Source organism: Chanos chanos, chromosome 10 (assembly GCF_902362185.1).
Source record: "Chanos chanos chromosome 10, fChaCha1.1, whole genome shotgun sequence".
NCBI classification, from domain to species: Eukaryota; Metazoa; Chordata; class Actinopteri; order Gonorynchiformes; family Chanidae; genus Chanos; species Chanos chanos.
The window spans coordinates 30693126-30714888 of NC_044504.1; the positions used below are offsets into that span (position 1 = coordinate 30693126).

General features: G+C 39.0%; 1 protein-coding gene across 1 annotated transcript in view; it reads left to right on the forward strand.

The window, feature by feature from the left end:
- Positions 1-21763, forward strand: part of lrp1bb (low density lipoprotein receptor-related protein 1Bb) — a 205316-nt gene that overhangs the window by 92558 nt on the left and 90995 nt on the right. Inside the window, exons 8-17 of the mRNA XM_030785828.1 lie at positions 3032-3218; positions 3542-3685; positions 5042-5278; positions 5507-5687; positions 10051-10270; positions 10742-10931; positions 12445-12567; positions 12741-12881; positions 13830-13955; positions 16295-16411. Coding sequence (XP_030641688.1) covers positions 3032-3218; positions 3542-3685; positions 5042-5278; positions 5507-5687; positions 10051-10270; positions 10742-10931; positions 12445-12567; positions 12741-12881; positions 13830-13955; positions 16295-16411 — 1666 coding nt within the window. The remainder of the gene's footprint in view (positions 1-3031; positions 3219-3541; positions 3686-5041; positions 5279-5506; positions 5688-10050; positions 10271-10741; positions 10932-12444; positions 12568-12740; positions 12882-13829; positions 13956-16294; positions 16412-21763) is intronic.

Below are 21763 nucleotides of genomic sequence, written 5' to 3' on the forward strand. Positions count from 1 at the left end.
CAAATTTCGCATCAAACCTTTTATGTCGCATAAGAAATTTATTCGTTGGAAATAAGTGATAAGCATAGGGTAAAAATGATAGCCTACCGGTTGATAGAAACAGGTTTAGTGGCATCAACAAGGGGTTTGTTGCGATTTTATCATGTATTTTCGTTAAAGTTGCCCTAGACAAGTTTTAAACACACAGCTGTTCACAACTCCTCCCGGAGAGGAGAGTGTACATTTTTAATGTGCGCAACACAGCTGATGGAAACGTGCACAGACATTAGACGAATTTTCATAAATGCCCTTAAAATATGCGAATGTGTTGGGTAGAAACCAGGTGCTATCTCCTGGTGATGGTTTACATCGCTGGAACTATAAAGTAAAAACAAACAAACAAAAAACTTGTTAACTGGCTAATACGTCAGTCAAACCCATCAATCATAAGGCTATAGAAATAAAAAAATTAGAACACATTTTCTTTAATGCAGGAGCGTTTGTGATGATATTTTAGTTTAGTTTAGGCTACATGCCTGATCGTATCTTGTGCAGTTCTATGGCTGTTTGAAAAATATTGGGGCTGGCACATTTTTTTCAGTTTACCAGCCATTGGCAGGTGGACCAAAAAGTTCATTTTGAACCCTGGTGCGGAATGAACACAAGAATCCAGTGAACTGAAGGACATTTTGTTTTCAAAATGGGAACTCTTCAGAGATTCGGGATTGTGGCATCTTAACACCAGCAAATTTATACTGGTATAATATCTGCGTAATTACCTAGTGTGATGTCTTTTGAATCGTGATTTCTGTGAACTATTTGAAGATTCATTAACCTAAATGAATGCCTAGACTAGGCTCATGATGAGATGGATCGCCATTAGAATATTTTACCTGAAGTGCACTTGTGAGACTGATAATTAGATGTTATTATTATTCAAACGTAGACTTTGGAATAGCAGCTCTGCGAGTCTGTTATTGTGTGTGAAGGGAGATGGGGCATGTACAAAGGAATGGACTGTTGTAAATGAGCAGGTGTTCTTGGTTCAATGGTGTTTATAAATGCATGCTCTCCAGTGTAATCTTTGAGTATCTAACTTATTTAATTTCCATGGCAAATGAAGACAAGGGTTGTACTGTTCCATAACATTATATTTTTCTGCATCAGTTATATTGTACTGCTAATGGCAGTTTGTTGTTTTCCATGGTCAACTTTTTTATGATTTCTCTCTACGTTGCTATGATTTATACTGTTTCTCATAATTTGCAATGCCCAGTACCTAAGCAGGAGTGATACTGGTGTTTTTTTTTGTTTTTTTTTTTTAACTCTGTACCATGCTAAATATTATGGATATTGGTATTGTTAGTGCTGATATGGATACTGATGACTTTCAAGATATTACAAGGTGTGACAACCACCATATTATAACCACTATGTTTTATGTCGTACATACATACACAACAGCATAACAATTTTTGCAAGGGTAATTTCATTTCCATTTTAGATTTTCTTAAAGGTTTGTTAATAGTCTTAGTACATTAAAATCAGCAAAATGGGTACTCTTTTTTCTTTTTGTCCAGTTACTTGTGTTAATTTGTATAAGCACCTCTCATATGTTTAAAATGGTTGTTTGTATTGCACATTTCAATCATGAGTGAGGTACCATACTGTGTGATTTCTCTGATGCTATTTTCTATCAGCTGTGCTCACACTCGGTGCCTTGTTGTCTGTATCTGTTCGGTCATTGGTGCCAGGCTGTGGGCGTAACCTATTGGCATGCATTCTGCATCTGAAATGGGCTGTTTAAAAGCACTGCCTCACGCAAGTAATGCTCAAGTAATGGTCAACTTCAGTCTACTTGAGAGACAATGTCTTTTTTTAATGGCAAGGAAACAGATTTCCTTGTACAATCGCCAGTGAACAAAAAGCAACAAACAACAAATGAACAAAAAAAAACCCCCATAAACACACTGCATAACAGTCAATATTTTTTAAAGGTTACCAGATATAAAATGAGTAACATTATTGTATTGGTGTGCAAAGTTAAAAGTATTGATGCATCCAACCATTCAGATTACCCAGTGCCCACTGTGATTAGTTCTGAAATTTGCGTTGCATCCAGTTCAGAGAAGCTATTTGTTCTACTCTAATCAGAACTACATGAGTGTCTGACTGACAGGGACCACTGCTAAGCAAAAAGGTGGGGAACCTGGCTGTTTGACCTGCCCAAGGAATATAACTGTATTGTATTGTTAGATAATGGCTAAAACAGCAATTTTTAGCGAAAGCAGTTCAAATGAATGAGCTCGTATTTCAGAGAAATATCTTGCCTGCTTGCAAATGACTGAACCTTTATACTTGGATTTGCTATCGCAGCACTACTAACACTCAAAGAGAAATCGATAATATTAGCATTGTATTGTAAATATCTTTCTGAATGTCTGGGTTCTGCTAAGTAACTAAGTGGCACCATCTGACTGAGTTCAACCTCTCTAAGATGTTCTATTCGTGCTGGTATGTTACTCTTTATTGTTTGGCTCCAGTGGATTAGAGAGAGCGAGAGAGAGAGAGAGAGAGAGAGAGAGAGAGAGAGAGAGAGAATATATGGGGGGTGTCTGGCATGTCAACTCTGTAAATTCAGCATGTCAGTCTTTTTGTCCCTGCTGGAGCTCTAGAATGTACATTGGCACCATTCACCTCCATTATGCCGGTACAGGGATTTGAGTCAATGTTCATTTCCAAAGAGTTAACAGTACTCTGTGGTTACAGTAGCAGAAAAAAGACCAGTTAGAAGATACTTAGAGGGTATTTTGCAACGCATTGCACTGACGTTTCATGGAGTCACTAAGCGGACGGGGGATCCGTCTGGAGGGAGTGAATTTAGAAATGTCTTGTATTCAGTAATTCATGGTGCAATTGTTGAAAACTATAATAGGCAGGGGAAGTTAGTTTATAAAATTCTATAATCAGCAAGTAAGACACATTTCCCTGAACAGATATATGTTTTTTGCTTTGCCAAATGGTTTGAAGTGGTCAATGCTCTTTGTTCTAGGTTGCCTACCTTCATGGATTAACTGTCTTTGAAGACTTCTTGTATGCAACCCACTCTGAAACCTCCAATGGAGCCGAGGGCAGCATTTTACAGATAAATCGCTTTAATGTCACAGACCCGGACACGCTAACAAGCTTGGGGAATTCAAGAGCAATACGTGTTTACCACAAGCTCACTCAACCCAAAGGTAAAAGTGTATGTTTGTCTTTTATGCATCTTTGCATACTTGAAACAAACTTAAATGCTCTTTTTATTTTCTGTCACTGTCTGTTTATGAGTTCTTGTTTGTCATAATCCAACTATGAAGAACAAGTAATTGAACATGACAGTGCTTAAAAAGTTATTTTTTAGCTATTTATCTCTTAGAGTAAAAACATATTGTGCAGACTTGACACATGTGAAATGTTGAAAAGACTGTTTTTGCAGTCGTGGTTCCTCATATACTAATTACATTGTACTCCTTATTCATTTCCATAATGCATATTGCACTTGACCCTAATCTCCTCTCAGTCAAGGGGCATGCATGTGAATCTGATCCCTACGGCAAACCTGGTGGTTGCTCGCACATCTGCCTGCTCAGTGGGAGTTACAAGTCCAGGGCCTGCCGTTGTCGAATGGGCTTCAGTCTCGGAAGTGATGGGCAATCCTGCAAAAGTCAGTGGATTTCAGGGTGACATTCCCCTTTGTTGTGTTTTTTTTTTTTTCTTGAAAGTCTTTATCTTCAGAGAAGTTATTTGCCATTCAGGATGAAAACAGTATATTGAAATCTATTGAAACAATCTAAGGAAACACCTATTGATTCAGAAGTGGAAAATACCGAGGGCCATTGTGCATCACAGTGAAGAATACCTCACGCATTTTAACCCATCAATATCCCAGCCTTGACAGCTGTGATGCGTAGGTCTATGTATTCTCAAGCTGAAAGAATGAAGTGGCTCCTTTATCATGAGTATAACTTCGTGGCGACCCTGATAGTCAGAGATGAAGATGAACACTTACCGAGATTGGCCCACTTCAGAACGATGTTGTAGTATTGACCGGCTATAGGCATGATTCATTATGAGAGTAATACGGCCTTACATTTGGGCTGCATTTGTAGATGCAGCTGATCAATGGATATTATGTAGCTGACAGTAAGAGTGAAAGGTCAGTTAACGACATAATCCACACCGCAACAGCTCTAATGAAGAGAGCGACACATCCTGCGATCTTTCTGATTTATGTCTGCGGCTAGATGTTCTGAAGACAATCACTCCTCCTTCTATTTCTTTCTCTCTCTATATTTATATAATGAGATTCAATGCCAATTGACTCTCCCTACGTTTCTGTCAGCAGCAACAGCGTTGTTTGAAATCTAGGTCTCAAAGCACTTAATTGTCTCCAAGGTAGCAGAGCTCTTTCTCTCTAGGTGATAAATTGAAATGTGTGGTTTCTGCCACATTCGTTGAGTCTCTTGGGTAGGAAGGGCTTGATTGTGAACGGAGGTCTCTGAATTTGTACAAAAGCCCCTGTTCATCTCTCCTGGGGTGGCATTAGAGCCCACCATGGAACTCTCGAATTGCCCATCCTCTATATTATCACCACAGGGTCTACAGACTAATTTATGTGAGTTTGATCTGAGCTGATAGATCACTGCCTGATTTATTGTGCTCTCTGTTTATCTAATGACAGGAGATTCACTATGTAGAGGACATTTCAAATAGCTGAAAAACATGCTATAGCCTGACAAATGCTCCTAAATCAAGATTTTTTTTTTTTTCTAGGGACAATATAGGGACTGATTGCTCCATTCATTTCAGTAATCCTTGAACTCACCATGTATAACACAAAATTGTTGATTTTTAGGAACATTAGGTATTATGCTTTCAAGTGAAAAGCTCAAAGCATTAGAGGCTAACGTGATTCATTTTAAAATGTCACTGCATGAAAAACAATTGATCAAGCATGCATAAATAGGTGAATAGCTGCTTGACTTCCTCTGTTATGATTTGTTATAATGTCCTTTTCCAGAGCCCAAGAACGACCTTTTTCTGTTCTATGGAAAGGGGAGACCTGGAATAATCCGTGGTCTTGACCTGAACGTGAAGTCTAGCAATGAGCACATGGTTTCGATCGAGGACTTGGTGAATCCACGTGCTCTTGACTACCATGCTGAAACAGGACACATTTACTTTGCCGACACCACAAGTTTCCTGATTGGTCGGCAAAAGATTGATGGAAGCAACCGGGAAACAATTCTTAAAGACGGTGATAAAGAGCTCTGCACTTCTTTTAATATGTGTGGATATTATTATTTAGGATTAAGAGTTAAACCGTAATGTTTTTCATAGAAATTCTATGTGAAATATATTTTACATTTGCGGCTTGCAGTGACAAGATGCATTTTTACAAGCACACAGACCTTTTTACTGTAATTCAAGAATACAGAAGGCAAGTCAAGCTTCTACTCATTTTTTGTCATTTGCCTGTGGACAGATCTTGATAATGTGGAGGGAATTTCAGTGGACTGGATTGGGAATAACCTGTACTGGACAAATGATGGCTACAGGAAAACCATCAGTGTGGCCAGACTAGAGAGAGCATCAGAAACCAGAAAGACTCTTCTAGAGGGAGATATGTCTCATCCCAGAGCCATTGTGGTGGATCCTCTCAATTGGTAGAGTATAAAAATATGTTATCAATATATTTGGCAAACATTCAATGTCCAAATGTTCCTCTACTGTGTTTGATATGTGTTCATTATGAGAGCTGGATGTACAGTACATTGCGTGGGAACGCCTAATCACTGTAATTAGCCTGATGGACATAATTATATATGTAGATCTTCTAAATGTACTTGATGTAAATTGCTGACTGGTGTTTTATAAATGAAACATTTGTGCGTGCGTGTGCGTGTGTGTGTGCGTGTGTGTGTGTGGCTATGTGTGTGTCCACAAGACATTTGCTCATTTGTACAAATTTAAAAAATTCTGAGATAAGCAATGTTTGTGTGTGTGTGTGTGTGTGTGTGTCTGTGTGTGGGTGTGTGTGTGTGTGTGTGTGTGCATAACACTGGGTTGGAATCAGGGTTATGTTATTATTCTTTTGTTACAGTAAAAGTCCCGAAACACTAATTTGTTTGTGTGTGTGTGTGTGTGTGTGTGTGTGTGTGTATGTGTGTGTGTGTGTGTGTGTTAGAATCAGGTATTGATCAAGGATTGAAAAAAGAGTGTTTGTTTGTTTGTTTGTTTGTTGGTTGGTTTCTCCCAATTTTGATCGCTTGTGCAATCTTAAAACACGAACACACTGAAAACTAGGGGGAAAAAAAAGAAAGAAAGAAACATGCCAATTTTTTTACTCACTTGTAATCTTGTGTGGCCAGCATGCTCGGTCCTCATTACCATGCATTTACAAACATTTGTGTACCCTCTGCTTAGCCTCTTAGGCGATTAAAAGGATAGGAAATGTACACAAGCAGGTGATTGTGTATCTGTGTGTACCTGTAAGCTAACATGGCACAGGCAGTAAAGAGGTGAGTTTGATGGCTTGAAGCCAATCTCATTATCACCCTCTCTGGGTGTGAGAGAAACTCATGAATCCTGAAGAATGCCAGGCAGCAAAAGCAAGGGAATGGAGGAGTTGGAAGAAACAGCTTTAGTGTGTGGAGGTGCAACACATTTATCACTGAATACACATTATTGCCAAATCTTTATCTAAAATGGAATTTGACTCAAAAAGCAACTTAAACTTCATTTAAATTCATCATAAGCAAATGCACACACACACATCGAAAAAGACGAATTTTATCCTCTGATGTCGGCTGGAACATAAGACAAGAACACACTAGAACGGATTAGAATGTTGTGCTTGTGAGTGTTACAATCTATTGATATTTATATGGGAATGATACCACCCTTTGTGTCGCATGCCCTCAGTAGCTTGAATAATTTGTCATATGCCTATTTTTTTTTCCAATATGCATGGTCAGGCATTGTTTGTAGATTTATTCATACTCAAATCCAAAGCCCTTTTCTCACAAAGCCATGTTGAAAAAGAATGTAATTGTGGCAAAGTGCAACGTACATGAATCAGCTGTAAGCTTACTCAGAGCTAACCTAATCAGCTGTATGAATGGCTATAGAAATTGGCCAAGTGATTTGATCATGGATTATGGTTTTTAGGTCTTGTTTTATTATTATGCATTATTTTCACACACTTATTTGTTTGATTTCTTTCCTTTGTTTTTTTTTGGTTGTCATTGAGAAACCTTCACCGATGAAAGTGTGGAGAATGGAGAATTAGATGAGTGCGGGTTATGAAATCATATGGGATGGAAAGAACTTACAGCACCTGCAGAGAAACTCCCATTATTTACTCAAATCAAGAGTGCATTAGCTCACATCCATAATTATACCTATTGTTCATAAACGCTCCTATGGCTTTTATGTAATGCTGTCTGTGATATCCAGAGTCTATTTTTGTATCTTTTTTTTTTTTTTTTTTTATTCAATCTGAAATACTGCTCCGCAGTCAGAACGTGTTTGAGTCTGTTCAAGTCTCAAACACGTTTCCCTTTTACTGCTGCATGCTACACTCGCAGAATTGTTGGAGACATTTTGAACTGCTTTAAAAGCTCTTCCTGCCACAGTTCTGGCTCTGAAAACTTGGTGAGTGTTTGATTTCAGAACAGTCTGGATGCATCTGAAAGGGGCTGCTGAACGTGACTCACTGAGGCACCTCTCTCTTACAGAAGAACGTCAAAGCTGGGTTCTTACTTTACTCTGTTTTTATTGATGTGTCCTATTTGACAGCCGGTAAAGAGCACTCTTGGGATTTAGATATGCTCTGGAGATGGATCTAGATCTGGAACAGACGGCTCCATAGTAAAAATAGGACATTTATTGCAGATCAGCATCGGTCAGTGTGCGTAAACATTAACCAAACCAAAAGGATACCTGACATCTCACAGTGTAAATCCAAGCTCACGGCACGGAGTTATTTCCGTCCTTATTATTCACATGGTGAGAGACGAAGTCGATATTTTAAACTGGCTAACCCTGCTTGCTTATGGCAGCCACTTTATAGCAGTGTTCATGCTGGAATAATCTATGGTTGCGTTGGTGGAGAGGGAATCAAAAGGACTATGAGAGTTCCATCTCAGAGGAAGATGCTTTCTTCTTCTTCTTCTTCTTCTTCTTCTTCTTCTTCTTTTTTTGAGGAGGGGAGGTGCTTTTACGTACAGGTGAAATAGTTAAAATAAGTCTTTACATACTTGGTCTTAAAAAAAAAAAAAAAAAAAAAAAAAAACAGAATCTGTCTCTCATTACCTTAAATCATGTTAACCCATGGTTATAGCTTTATGCCCAGGAGCTCAAAAAGACCAGTGTAAGCTTTCAGCGTCTTCAGGTGGGAATATGGATCTGTTCTGATGACCCACCTGTGTGGAGCTATTAATAGAAATGAGGTTAGAGCCTCATCATTAAGCATTGGCCATCTATCAGGCAAGCAGGTGGCATAGTGATCTCTATCTACCCTACTGGATGGGATTCCCCCACTGAAATAACACCCACCTGTCCCTAATTCTTTATCACTATCTCCCCCTTAGTATATCTCTGACAATTCCATCCCCCCACTGCTTCTCTCTCTGTCTGTCTGTCCCCCTGCATGCCACTGTCAGCCTGGGTTAACATGATAAGGATTAACTTGCCAGACTCACTGACTCAATAACCCTCCTACTCTCTCTCTCTCTCTCTCTCTCTCTCTCTCTCTCTCTCTCTCTCTCTCCCTCTCCCTCTCTCTCCCTCTCTCTCTCTCTCTCTCTCTCTCTCTCCCTCTCCCTCTCTCTCCCTCTCTCTCTCTCTCTTTCCCTCTCTCTCTTTCTCTCTCTCTCTCTCTCTCTCTCTCTCTCTTTCTGTCTCTTCTTCCATTTCCTCCTCCTCCTCCTCCTCTTTTCTCTTTTCTGTATTTCTTTTTATTGTTTTTTTTTCCCTCTGTCTCATTCTCATCATCTAAGCATCTGTCTTTGCCTCTGCTGCTATTCTCTCTCTCTCTCCCTCTCTCTCTCTCTCTCTCTCTCTCTCTCTCTCTCTCTTGCTCTCTCTGCCTCTTTTATGCTCTCTTCTTAATATGAATATTGCTTCACACAGCATGGGATGGCTGAGTCAAAGCATGCCTGTTTGCGTGTTGAATAATTTATCAGGTCATGAAGACAACGCAGTGGGACAGAGAAAGAGGGAGTTTGATATTCGCCCTCTATCTCATTCTTTTTTATGTGGTGCACATGTAGTGATGCTTCCATCATTGATGAACCTGAAAAGCTAGCGTTGGCGGCTCAGTAGTACCACAAGACTACAAATCCCTTAAGCACAGTTACTAGAAGAGGGATCATGTTAAAACATTGACCCAATCACTTTTCAAATATTGTAAGCTTGTAAGCCTATTTAGGGGAATACTTTATGTTCACACAAACAAATTTTTCATGAAATAAAAAAAAAAAAAAAAAAAAAAAGACAAGGAGAAACAGAGCTACTTCAGATCCTGCTCTGTATCCATGGATTAGTTGGTCAAGTCAACATTTTGGACTTTTGGTTTCATTCTCAATAGCAGATTTGTCTGGAGATCAGATGGGCTGCTCTCTTCAGGCAGGATATACTTACTTGTCTTAAGCGCATTGGTTATGTTGAATTAGACTGCTATAGATTTGCATTGTCAGACCTAGAGGCTGTCTACTCTCTCCCTTTATTTTGTTCTAAATGTTGATTCTAGTTGAGGCTAATTAGACTTGTATTACATTTATGTTCAGTGTAATTTATCAGATAGACACTGGTTCAAATGTTGCAATGTGATTGATGCACAGATAGTGACGGGGTAAATTCTGACATGAAATGAGAATTGATGCTTAACTGGATTCGAATTCTACTTCCTAAATGTTTTGACTTTTAAAGTCCAGCTTTTAGTGAAGTAGAAAATGCTTGATAAAAACATACCTTTTCCATTTGGATGTGTTAAATGTATGTGGGTTGTATTTGTTTCTGTTTTAGCTGGATGTATTGGACTGACTGGGAGGAGGATGAAGTGAACGACAGCATCGGGAGAATTGAGAAAGCTTGGATGGATGGTTCCAACAGAAAGGTGTTTGTCACGTCAAACATGCTTTGGCCTAACGGTCTCACGCTGGACCATGGAACTAACACCATGTACTGGTGTGATGCGTACTATGACCACATTGAGAGGATTTACCTTAATGGCACAGGAAGAATGGTAAATATACGGAATGGCTAAGTAACAAATGTGTAGATTTTTGCGTGACGGTTTATATCGGATTTCATGTTAGTAGGTATTTCAGTCTGTGCTTGAAAATGATATTGCCTGAAAATTTTTTTTCTTCTGTTTGAAAACCTCAGAAATACTGTTAACTCAGTAACAGATATGCATTTTCCCACTTGTGCTAGGATACTGTAGTATGTGAAACTATAAGAAAAAGTAAAAAAAAAAGAAAAAGAACAACAGAGAAAGAGGCCCCCCTTCCAAAAAATCAGCCTGGATTCTTATTTCCAAAGAGGTTCCAGCCTACTGAGCAGGAATACGAAGACTGTAAAAAGAAAAAGCGATCAAAAAGCCATATGCATAAACAAATTTGGCATTTTTTTTGTCCCCTTTGTTTTGTTTTTCCTCTCCAGTGATGTTACCCAAAGCCTGTGATAACAACCTTATTTTTTTTTTTTAATCTAGATTGTGTACAGTGGCAAAGAACTGAATCACCCCTTCGGGATTTCGCACTACCAGAATTTCATCTTCTGGACAGAATACATGAATGCCTCCATCTTCCAGTTAGATCTGACAAGTGGTGATGTCACACTGCTGAGGAGCGAACGCCCCCCTTTGTTTGGCCTGCGTGTGTTTGATGCACAAAGCCAGCAAGGTATTCCTTCTGTCACTGAATGTAAAATATCGTCCTAGAATATGAATGTATTAAATTTCCTGCCTTTACTTTTATGCTATTATCAGGGTACGTTATTCTTTTTACACTGTTAATTGATTGAAAAATCGATATATCAAGTCACTTGAATTGTTGGGGAGATGAGACGTAGTCGAAAATAAAATGGCAGAGACGTGCCGTGATATTTTAAAGCTGCGAAACACAGCAATCACAAATCAAGTGCTGTGCTGATTGGCCCAGACGCAGGTGAGGCCCTGGAGTTGCTCTGTCGGGTGCGCCTCTGTAATCCTGTAAAGTGTGTGGGTAAGACTCTGTTTAGACTGCTCCCTTGCACACAGATGTGTGGAGCTGGGGTGGGATGATTACTGTCATCCGCTCTCATAATCGCCAGTCACAGCACACAGAAGGAGGGCCTTTCCTCAGCAGGATGCCAGTACACTCAGATGAGCTGGATAATGGGGGATGGGGAGGTGGAGAACACAGCGGTCTCCCTTCGGATTTGCCTGTTTTACCTGGAGGAGAAGTGTCTCAATGCAGCATACAGCCTCTGGTATAGCATACCAGAATGTAGTGCGGATCGTTTAGCTGTCAGAGGAACTCTCTCGCTGTCAAGACAGCCAAATGCAGACAAGCTTTCAAGGCACCACAGGATCATGGGAGAGACTGCTCTCAGCCATAGTATGTTCCAGACATAGAACTTTTGAGGTTGCAGTTGTTAAGTTGTGTTTTGAAAAGGCTTTTTGTGATGTGAAACTGTGGAAAGGTTTGCCAGTGGGATGATGGATCAGTTCCAGATATGTTATGTAGTTTCAGAATTTTTAAAACGAATCTTCTAAGGGTATCGTGATGTAAGACACAAAGACGTTCTATAATTTTTTTTTAGTCCACACACGCAGACACCAACCATGGTATAACACTCTCAGACTACCAGTTCCTCAAAGCTCTTGTCACGAAAGAGATTAATTGTCTTCTCTTCTCAGAGTACCATGGACTGGCTTCTACAAACAGAGGCCTTTATCTCATTGGTTCAGGCGCTGCCTTTGAACTTCTCACTAAATGAAACCTTCCAATTGCCCCTGTGTTTCAGCTTTACAAGTGACAGTTTCTTCACATACCTTCCTCACTGCTGTCCTTCCTGAATTTGGTTGTCATTGTCCACAAGACAAATTATTCCACTAAAAGCGTGGAGGTGTCAGATGTTCCTCTTCATTCAACTATGTCCCCAATGATTCACTTCACACATGGTCATAAATAACATGACATGTACCTCAGACTTCCTTCAAGAACAGGAAATTGACACTAAACAAAGAGGGAAAAGGCTAGTTCTGTGTTCACTGTTTCTCTCTGGCTTTTGGAATGCTTCAGGAATAAGTGTAACTAATAGCTGAAGGACCATAACAGCACCCAGCACCACACCAACACAAACAGCAAGCACAGCTTAACAAAAAAAGATTTGTTGAATTTGGTTTATAGCAATTTTCTCCTTCCTCTCTAGGTGATAATGCCTGCAGAATAAATTATGGGGGCTGTAGTACCCTCTGTTTGGCTATTCCAGGGGGGAGAGTGTGTGCTTGTGCTAACAACCAGCACCTAGACAAGAACAATGTCACCTGTTCAGGTAAGCCTCGATAATCTTTCTCCTTAAAAATATCCAATGTTCACAATTAACTTTGTTGCCAAACAAGACCACAAAGGGCGAGAAGGAGAGACTCCCTGTCAGCTCTCTTCAATCTGAAGCTTATGGTGTTGTTGCTCTGTTGTTCTCTTCATCTGCATGTACAATCCCTGAAGCCACTTCTGGTGAGGTGATGCCCCAACATTGCAGGAGTGACGAGTTTCAGTGCAGGAACCAGCGCTGTATCCGTGCCAACTGGAAGTGTGATGGAGATGATGACTGCCTGGATGGCAGTGATGAGGAAGCTCACATCTGCTGTATGTACCCTTTGCCCGGATACAGGGGGCTGCTGACTTCAGCTGTAGAGGTCTGCTGTATGTGCAGATCTCCATCCTCACTGTAGCTCCTACTCTGTAGATTTAGCATACCGCTTCTCCACGGAGCCTTTTATAACGTACAGTAACCATCTGGTGTCGCATTTGTAGAGAGTTAATGACTTGATGCTTGGCTGGACAGGTTCCCATGTAGTTTCTAGTTTGAAGGAGGTGATTAGCGTGCAGTACACATGTTACACTTTAAAAACTTTCAAAAAATTTTTCTCAAAGATATGGCAGAGAGGCACAGGATGATTTCAAAATGGTTTCCCTCCCATCCAACACAATCTTTGCACTATCAACCTGTGATTTAATCAATAAGATAAGCACCATGTTTAACAGTTGGAGGTTGACTCATTTTTCACCATGAGAAATGCCATAATGCGATCTGCCTCCAGAATGATCAGAATTGCAAAATCAATTTTCTGCTCTGCTGGGATGTTCTACGGTTTAATATGCTCAAAACTTTACTCTTTGATCCAAGCTTCAGTTTAGTGTTTGGTTTCTTCTTACCCACTGTCTGTTGGGGATGTGTTTAGAATCCAGAGGCACAAGGAGGCATTAGATCTATTAAACTAAGCAAAGAGTTGAGGGATGAAAAACAAGCACCAAATGTGAGATCTCAAGGACTTTAAGGTAGCAGCCCATATTTTGGAGGGAAACGCTATGCAATGGACAGGTTAAGAATGGACAGAAACTAAAAGTAAGATATCAAATATGTCATGAAGATATATTTGTGAAGGAAGTGAGAAAATGTATGTCATGCTGTTGGCCCTGTAGTTTACTTGTTTACTCCTTGACTCTTCATAGATTTCAGTGAGTTGCCACCCTCAGTGAGAACAGTGTGTGTCGCTCAATTACATGCTCTTCTCTGTGTGTGCCACTCTGTAGCGAACCATAGCTGCCCTGTCGACCAGTTCAAGTGCCTCAACAACCGCTGCATTCCCAAGAGGTGGCTTTGTGATGGGACCAATGACTGTGGAGACAATGAAGATGAGTCCAATTCAACATGCTCAGGCAAGAACTTAGCTATCATTCATATCAGCTTGCTCATAAGTTTGGATTTGGAACCAATGCTATGTAAAAATATGAGACTTCCTCCAGATTTTTTAAAAAGTAAATGAATAGACTTATTATGTAGTACTCTTTATGTGAGGTGAGCAAACCTTCCTCATGAGGAACTCTTCAAATAACACAAAGCATCGTGCTCTTAGTTGATCACTTAAGATGGAGGTTGACACTTCAAAGCCACAAACATTGTAGCCTGCCTTACTTAGAAGCACCTCTCAAAGTAATAACCCATCTGAACATTGTGCCATGTTCAGCACTCTCATGTAAGAGGATATCAAAGAATTTGAGTGCTCTGAAGAGGCAACTTTCTCACCATTGAGCGAGTGTCAGAATCACTTAACTCTGACCTCCTGACTACATACCACAGTTACATTTGGGCAGTTACAAGTGGTAGCACTTCTGTGTTTATTTTAGCAATATAGGACCAATGCAAACCCGAGACAGATATGATAAATACTCATTGTCATTGTGCATAGATGCCACTGATAAAGCAGGGGCTCCTCTGGTTGGAGATGGCAAAGTCCACGCCTTTGACCTCAGCTATCTCAACTGATTTGTGTACATTCAACCAAGAAAGAAGACAAACAAGCAACAACAACAACAAAAATCAACCCAGTATATGTGAATAAAACTGAGTAATTCTCTCTTACTTAGAAATACTGATCTAGTGACTAGGGATGCACCTAAATCCGAATACGTTATTCAGGAAAGCACAAATAATGCAATGGAAACGGATATTTCTTCTACCCGAAGTTGCTCATTATTATTCGGGGAAAAAAAAAAACACAATTGACACGTTTGTGCATGTTTCTTCAAATACATTCATATCATTGAGGATGGCCACAAGATAAAAATGCCCATTCTGTTTGCAACATAGGACTTTGATTTGACTAACTAGTCGTTTCAGTTACTGCACATTATTGAAAAGTGATCATTATATTCTGTAGTTGCCCCCACCAAGTGAGGTGCAGGAGCTTCCGAGACAGAAGCCTGGTGTGGCAGCTGGTTTACCCCCGCAACCTGTATTTTTAGCTTTATGTGTTAACTATACATATATATATATATATATATATATATATATATATATATATATATATATATATGTGTGTGTGTGTGTGTGTGTGTGTGTGTGTGTGTGTGTGTGTAAAAGTCCAAAGTCATTTCATTTACTACACATTATTTAAAAGTAACCGCTATATCCTGTAGTCACCCCCACTGAGTCAGTACAAATTACTGTTGTAAAATAGTAATTCATGTTTCCCTAGCGACTGCAGTAATGTTAACACATCAAGAATCGCAAACGCAGCCGCATTGGAATTCAAGATTATTCTCTTCCGCTTAGGGATATTTTTCTATATATCTTTACTGTACATAGTTTCTATTTCCAATGCAAAACAGAATCTTTCAATTTCTAAAGCATTTTTTTCAGTTTCTGGTTGTTCAATGTCCCTCAGTTAAAGGGGTAGTGGTGGTGGGGTTCAGACAGTTCATAAAACTTAGTTTAGTTAAAAAAAAAAAGAGAGAGAGAGAGAGAGATAAGTACAGTATGGCGATGTGAAAGTATGTTTCATTATTAATTGTATGCTAATATTAAATCAATTTAATGCTGTAAAGGCACAATTTGCATTGCCAATAAATATTAGGTTAGAAAATACAATGTTTACCCCGATTTAATGTGACTTCCGCTATAAACCACACCCACTTCTGGCCTGCTGTCCCAACGTAGATACTTACAGTTTTGTTGGTTGAACAGATACAAATACAGATACAGACAATGATATCTCTCTACACCTCTACTAGTGTCTTGATATTGAAATTTATTACAACATGAGTTACAATATGCAATTTCCAATATTACAACATGCAACACTCGAAATTACACAAAATGTTTGGGAGCGAAATATGGAGGTTTTGCAGTGCCTCCAAACTGCCCTCTTAGACACCTCTTATATGAGGTGATCAAACTAAAATAATTGTAAATGGGAACTAATAAAATTATATTGCTGGATTCAAAGCGGTTTCTAATCCTTCTCATTAGCAACAGCATAGCAAATTTACCAGAATCGTGCTTTTTTCAGGATTGTTTTGCCACCATTATGGTTATTTTAACACTTGTTACGATTATTTGTAATAAGATGCTGTTTTATAGAGCTTTCGTACCTGCTGTTTTCTAAAAATGATATTAACGTTGAAAAAGTGCTTAATAAAAAAATGTTACATAAACATCCGTAGAGTTAATTTAAATCTGATAAAATGGAGTGATGATTCCAATGTGATCCTTCCAGCCCAGGCCTGCCAGCCTAGCCAGTTTCAATGTGCTAATGGCCGCTGTGTTCCCGAAGCCTGGCGTTGTGACCGTGACGATGACTGTGGAGACATGTCTGATGAATCTACTTCCTGTGGTGAGTCAGAATAATACTACTGTGAACACCCCACCCCCCAGCTTTGTCTTTTTTTCATGTAACCTCTGACTGCCCAGAGCAGTCAGCATAGAATGACCAGCAGATGCAAAATCATTGTCATTTAAAACCTGAGTTGGCTCAGAGCGAAACCGCCATTGCCTGACTGCAACCTGCTTTTGGTTTCTTCTCAAAGCTGTGTGCATCAGTATTCTGTACATGCTTAACCAAGCAAAATCTACAAGTCTATGCATGTAGAACATAATCAGAGATCTAGAGAGAAAGGGGGAGAGGTGGGGAGTGGGGGACTGGGAAGTGCGGTCTTGTGTGGAGTACACATAGATGCTGAGCTTTTAAGAGTGCGGTGGTAATACAAATCCTTCAATTGATTTCATGATGCTGAAAGCTGAAAAAGGTACCACAACCACATCCCAGAACTGTAAAGCAGAGGAGAGGAAATAGTGTTGAGTATTCACAGGAAATGGCTCAGAAAGAGTTCCCACTGTGAATTCACATTGTGTCTTGACTATTCAAAACAAACCTTAGAAGCTACCAAGGTGCCGAGTGGTGATGTAAAACCACTCCTTCAGTGGTGTTGCTTTAAGCAATGCTTTTTGTGCTAAGCAGGGTTGCTTCTTCTCTTAGGCCTCATAATCCATTTCCAACTGAACTGTGTTATATCTAAGTAAGCAATAAGAGCAGCAAAAGTGTAAATGTGAAGGCTCACATATATCTGAGTCCCTTAGCGTATCCACTGTTACTCTGAAGAGACACCAAAGCAGTGAAACCTACAGAGCTAAGAGGACTATGCATTGTACTCTGGCTTTATTTCCTCACAAATTACTTTTTTAAGAACTATATTTTTAACAGTTTTCTCTTCTTCCAATCTCCCATACCTAGCTAACCAACTAGTTAACTAACAAACTAACTAAATAACTAACTAAATGAATGAATGAATGATAGAAAAACTGAAAACAGAACAGGATGTCATGTTCACTGCTTTTTTTTAAAGATTCTTTTTAATGGATTACTCCATGAGTTGGACCTAAATGGGCTTTTAAAATAATGTCTTTCACCTGTTTCAGGATCTCACTATGGGGCAAAGGCAACACATACTGAAAACTCCCCAATCAAATGTTATAAACTGCACGAAGTGCAATCTTCTTTGTTACCTCTGCTGTGTCTTAAGCTGCCTCGGTACACTGCCACACAAACAGCCACAGTGTAAGCAGTAATTAGAGTGCACGCTTGGCTTCACTTAATCATAATCAAGCTGAGCTGAAAAAAAAAGGCCTCTCTCTGCCTTACTGTTGTGAGAGATTTCTTGAGCACGGCTGGAGTCTTTCTACTTCCCTAACTCAGCTTTCACTACTGCTGCACTGCGTATTTATCACCTGTGGTGTTATGACAATGAATTTTAAGCTCAATGCAAAGGTGTATGCCTTCACTGTTATGACTGATTCAACTGCTTAGCTATTTCTTATTTATTTTCTTTATTTCAGAAAGCTCCATGATCTGTATTGTGTGCTTACACACATGCAAAGCAGGTCTGAAAATACCCATGGATATTTGAGAGTGAGGACTGTGATGCAGTCGTTACATAGATAAAGAGGAATCTAGCATTTCTGTAATATATTTGATCATTGAAGGACTTTACTGGCGACTGTGTGTTCATATTCTCTACAGTTCAGTTGAGTAATAATTAAGATTATGTTGCTCTATGTGGGAGTAGTATGGAGCCTCAGGAAAAGAATTCAAGCTGAACACTGGTGTTTTAGCTCTCACGAAGTCTAGTTTGTGATTATGGTCAATGTTATTTGTGCACATGGTGCTTGGTGTTCTTATTTATTTACCTCAAGAAATCCAGTTACAGTACCATTGACTAAGCATTCAAAACTATTACTGGTCCAGCAATATCCCAGTCTTTCCTGTAGAAGTAAGATTGCAAAAGGAGCATTTCTAAAGACAAAAACAAACAAACAAACAAACAAACAAAAACCCTTTACATTTTCTTAGAAAATTGAATGTTTTCTGAAAATGTTGGGAGGAGGACATTTCAGAAATCAAAAGGATAGCTTTGGTTCTGGCATGTTGTTCCTGTCCTGTCCTGTCCTGTCTTGTCCTGTCCTGTCCTCTCCTATCTTGTCCTGTCCTGTCCTGTCCTCTCCTATCTTGTCCTCTCCTCTCCTCTCCTGTCCTGTCCTGTCCTGTCCTGTGTTCTCCTGTACTGTTCTGTCCTCTCCTGTCCTGTCCTGTCCATTCCTTTCCTTTCCTTTCCTTTCCTTCGACAGTTTCATCTCTTAAATTGATTGTCCATGTAATTAGTTTCTGATACCACAAACTAATGTTCACCCTCCCTTCTTGGATTGGTCACTTATTTACGTTGCCCAGTGGAATATCTCAGTGGCTTGGTATTGACGGCATATGTAGCTGAATGCATTGTGATTGTGATAGCACTTTTACTGGGAATCTTTGTCTAAGTGAATGTCATCAAACATGGTAGAACCAGTTACATACTTCTGAATTATGTGTCTCTGAAATGCATTCAGTGATACAATTCACATCTGAGCCCTGGACATTCTGCCATTCTGCATAATATAAAGTTGTAATTGTTTTAATTGTCTTTGTCACTTGGCTCCTGAGTTAGAGCTTAGTTTGTCATCATAACGTGTTCATAGCTCTGCCATCAAAAGTTAGTAATGCACAGTCATAGTTAATGTGTCAGTGCCAATTAAAGTAGTTACATCTTTCTTGTATAATATCGTGAATATTACATCTGTTACATCATTTTAAAAGCCTTCTGCTGAAATTGTTAAATAGATTAGATAGATAAATTATTTGTTCCAGGTTAAGGAACTTTTCACTTTCAGCTGACTTGATCCTTCTTTGCAGACCAGAACATTATGAAACCAAAGGAAAATAAAATTCAGGAAAATGTTTCATTCTACGTTAACTCTACAGCTAAATGTGATAAGTCTGATTATTTTGTTCTTATGTGATGCAAATCAGATTTATGTGGATTGCCATAAACAGAAATGCATCACATGGAGTTTTTTTCTGTTCTGGCCTGGGTCACGGATGTGTTCCAAAATCTGATTTCAAGCAATACAAACTGTATGCTATCTGAATCAGAGCAATCAAACTGGAATCGTTCAAGGCTTACCATGGCTCCAGTAATTTTTTTATAACTCTGTATTCAAAAGATTATTCTCATCATAATCTTGCAGTGGAAGGACTCTTGTTGGAAAAAGTTGAAAATAAAAGCAGTAATAGCTGTAAAAAGTTTTAAAATTATGACTTTTCTTTTCATAATGTTGAACTATAATTCTCATTTTCAGCAATATCATCGTACTTTAGCGAATCCAGGCCTGAGCACCAGTGTAAGTTATGTATGAGAATGAGAACCAAATTGCTATGTCAGTGGCTTCCATGATGAGGCACTATACTTAATGCAAACTTATAGAGAAATGACACGTCTGATTCATTTGTGCACGTGGCCCATATCAGTGCAGCAGTGAGTTTACACCTGGTATCTGCTAGGGGTTCTTTCACAAAAATATTATGGACTCTCAGTTAAAAAAAAAAAAAAAAATTGGATCTGAGCAAGAACTTGGATTTTCCTTGCGGTAAGTCCAAAGCTTTATTCTATTTTAGGTGTTACTGACTTGGTCTGCCGGAGAATTTTTGTTGAAGCTATGGAGGATCACACAAGGCAATAACGAGCAGATGCTGGCTAATTAGAAAGGTGCTAATTTGTTTCCCGCTGCATGTGCTGTCACTCCACGTCAAATGCTGATTTGTTTGGATTCTTATCACTAAACGTTTTGTCAGAATACATAAAAAAAGAGAAAATATTCTTTTTTTGTCCCCCTCATATCAAGTCTGACTGGTTCTAATGGCAGGACTTAAATTATTGCAGAGGTGTCTATGTTCAGCATTTGATTTATAAAAATGTTATTTTATAACATTTTTACCCACTAGTTTATAAATAACCCCATCTCTCAACATATCTCTTTTTGGAGTTTTAAATGAAATTTCAGGAGAATTTTCAGACATCAGTTTTGAGCCCTGACCTAGTCAGTAAGCAGAACTCACTTTATTTTTCACAGCAGTCTTTTCAGCAACTTACCTGGATCTCCTTCTCTTTTCTCCTAGAACTCCAACATTAGCTGTCCCAAGGGTAGATTTCAAGTAAAAAATGTCAATAAGCACAAACCATACTCACTGATCCACACAGCAACTGCATCACATACACTCGGTTTGAAGAGATACAAAGTCTGAGACTTTGAACTACCGAATCATTTTGTATAATGCATTAACTTAATAATACGCTGTACATGCACTTTTAAAATCCCAACAAAATCTTAACAGAAAGTCATTCTGGTTAAAATAATACTATATTGATTCATTGTTCTTCGGCAATTGAGTGATTTACAGATAAATGTAAAGTTAAATACTGAAAACTACAAGATTTTCGTATGTTTGTGATGCCTCGATCAGACATTTCTGAGGCGTGCTCCCATTTGTATACAGAAACACAAGATTGGGCAGAGTTCGTTTGCAGTCACCATGGACACATTTGTAAATTCATGCACAAACCAAAGACCTTGCTATTGTGCAGTTATGTATGAATGGATATGTTTTTTGTTTGTTTGTTTGCTTTTTTTTGTTTTATTGCAGGTCACTCAGAGTTCTCCAGTGCAACATCCAGAATTTATCTTAATGGATATTTATATATTTTTTTTAGAACTGCGGGTCTCCTGATTTTTCTATCAGTCTACGAAAAATAAACAATGAAAAATAAAGCCAGTTAATCCCAATACACAAAAGCAAAGCAGCATGAAAATGTATTGTTAGATTTAAGACATGTAAACAGTTTTAAATGATGATGGTCTATGATATCTGACCAATGGCCTCATATTGCCTTTTTGCTCCATTGCTTTGCCTTATACTTTTTTTCTTCCACTGCAGCAAGCTTTATGCTCCTATAGTGGTTTGTAGCTTATTTTTCATTGCCCTCAGCTTGAAAATACCAATAATTCACTTTGACATTTTGCATGACCTTCAGTGTGATTTGGTCTCTTGAATCCACAGTACCTGTTGTAAGACCCCATAGAATGGCCTAGCTATTTCTTTTCTCTCTTGGTCCTTAATTTGCTTTGGAGAACATGAGGGAGGAAAGAAGCAAAAAAAAACATCAACTAGCAGGAGGCTGCTACATGTTGTGCACACAAAGGACTTGAAATTGCATCCATTAGCATAGCAGAACGAGTTATGACAGAACAAACTATTTGCAGTATTTCAGAAGCTGACTGTGGGATGAAAAATGGTCTGCTTTACCGTGTATCAAGCAGA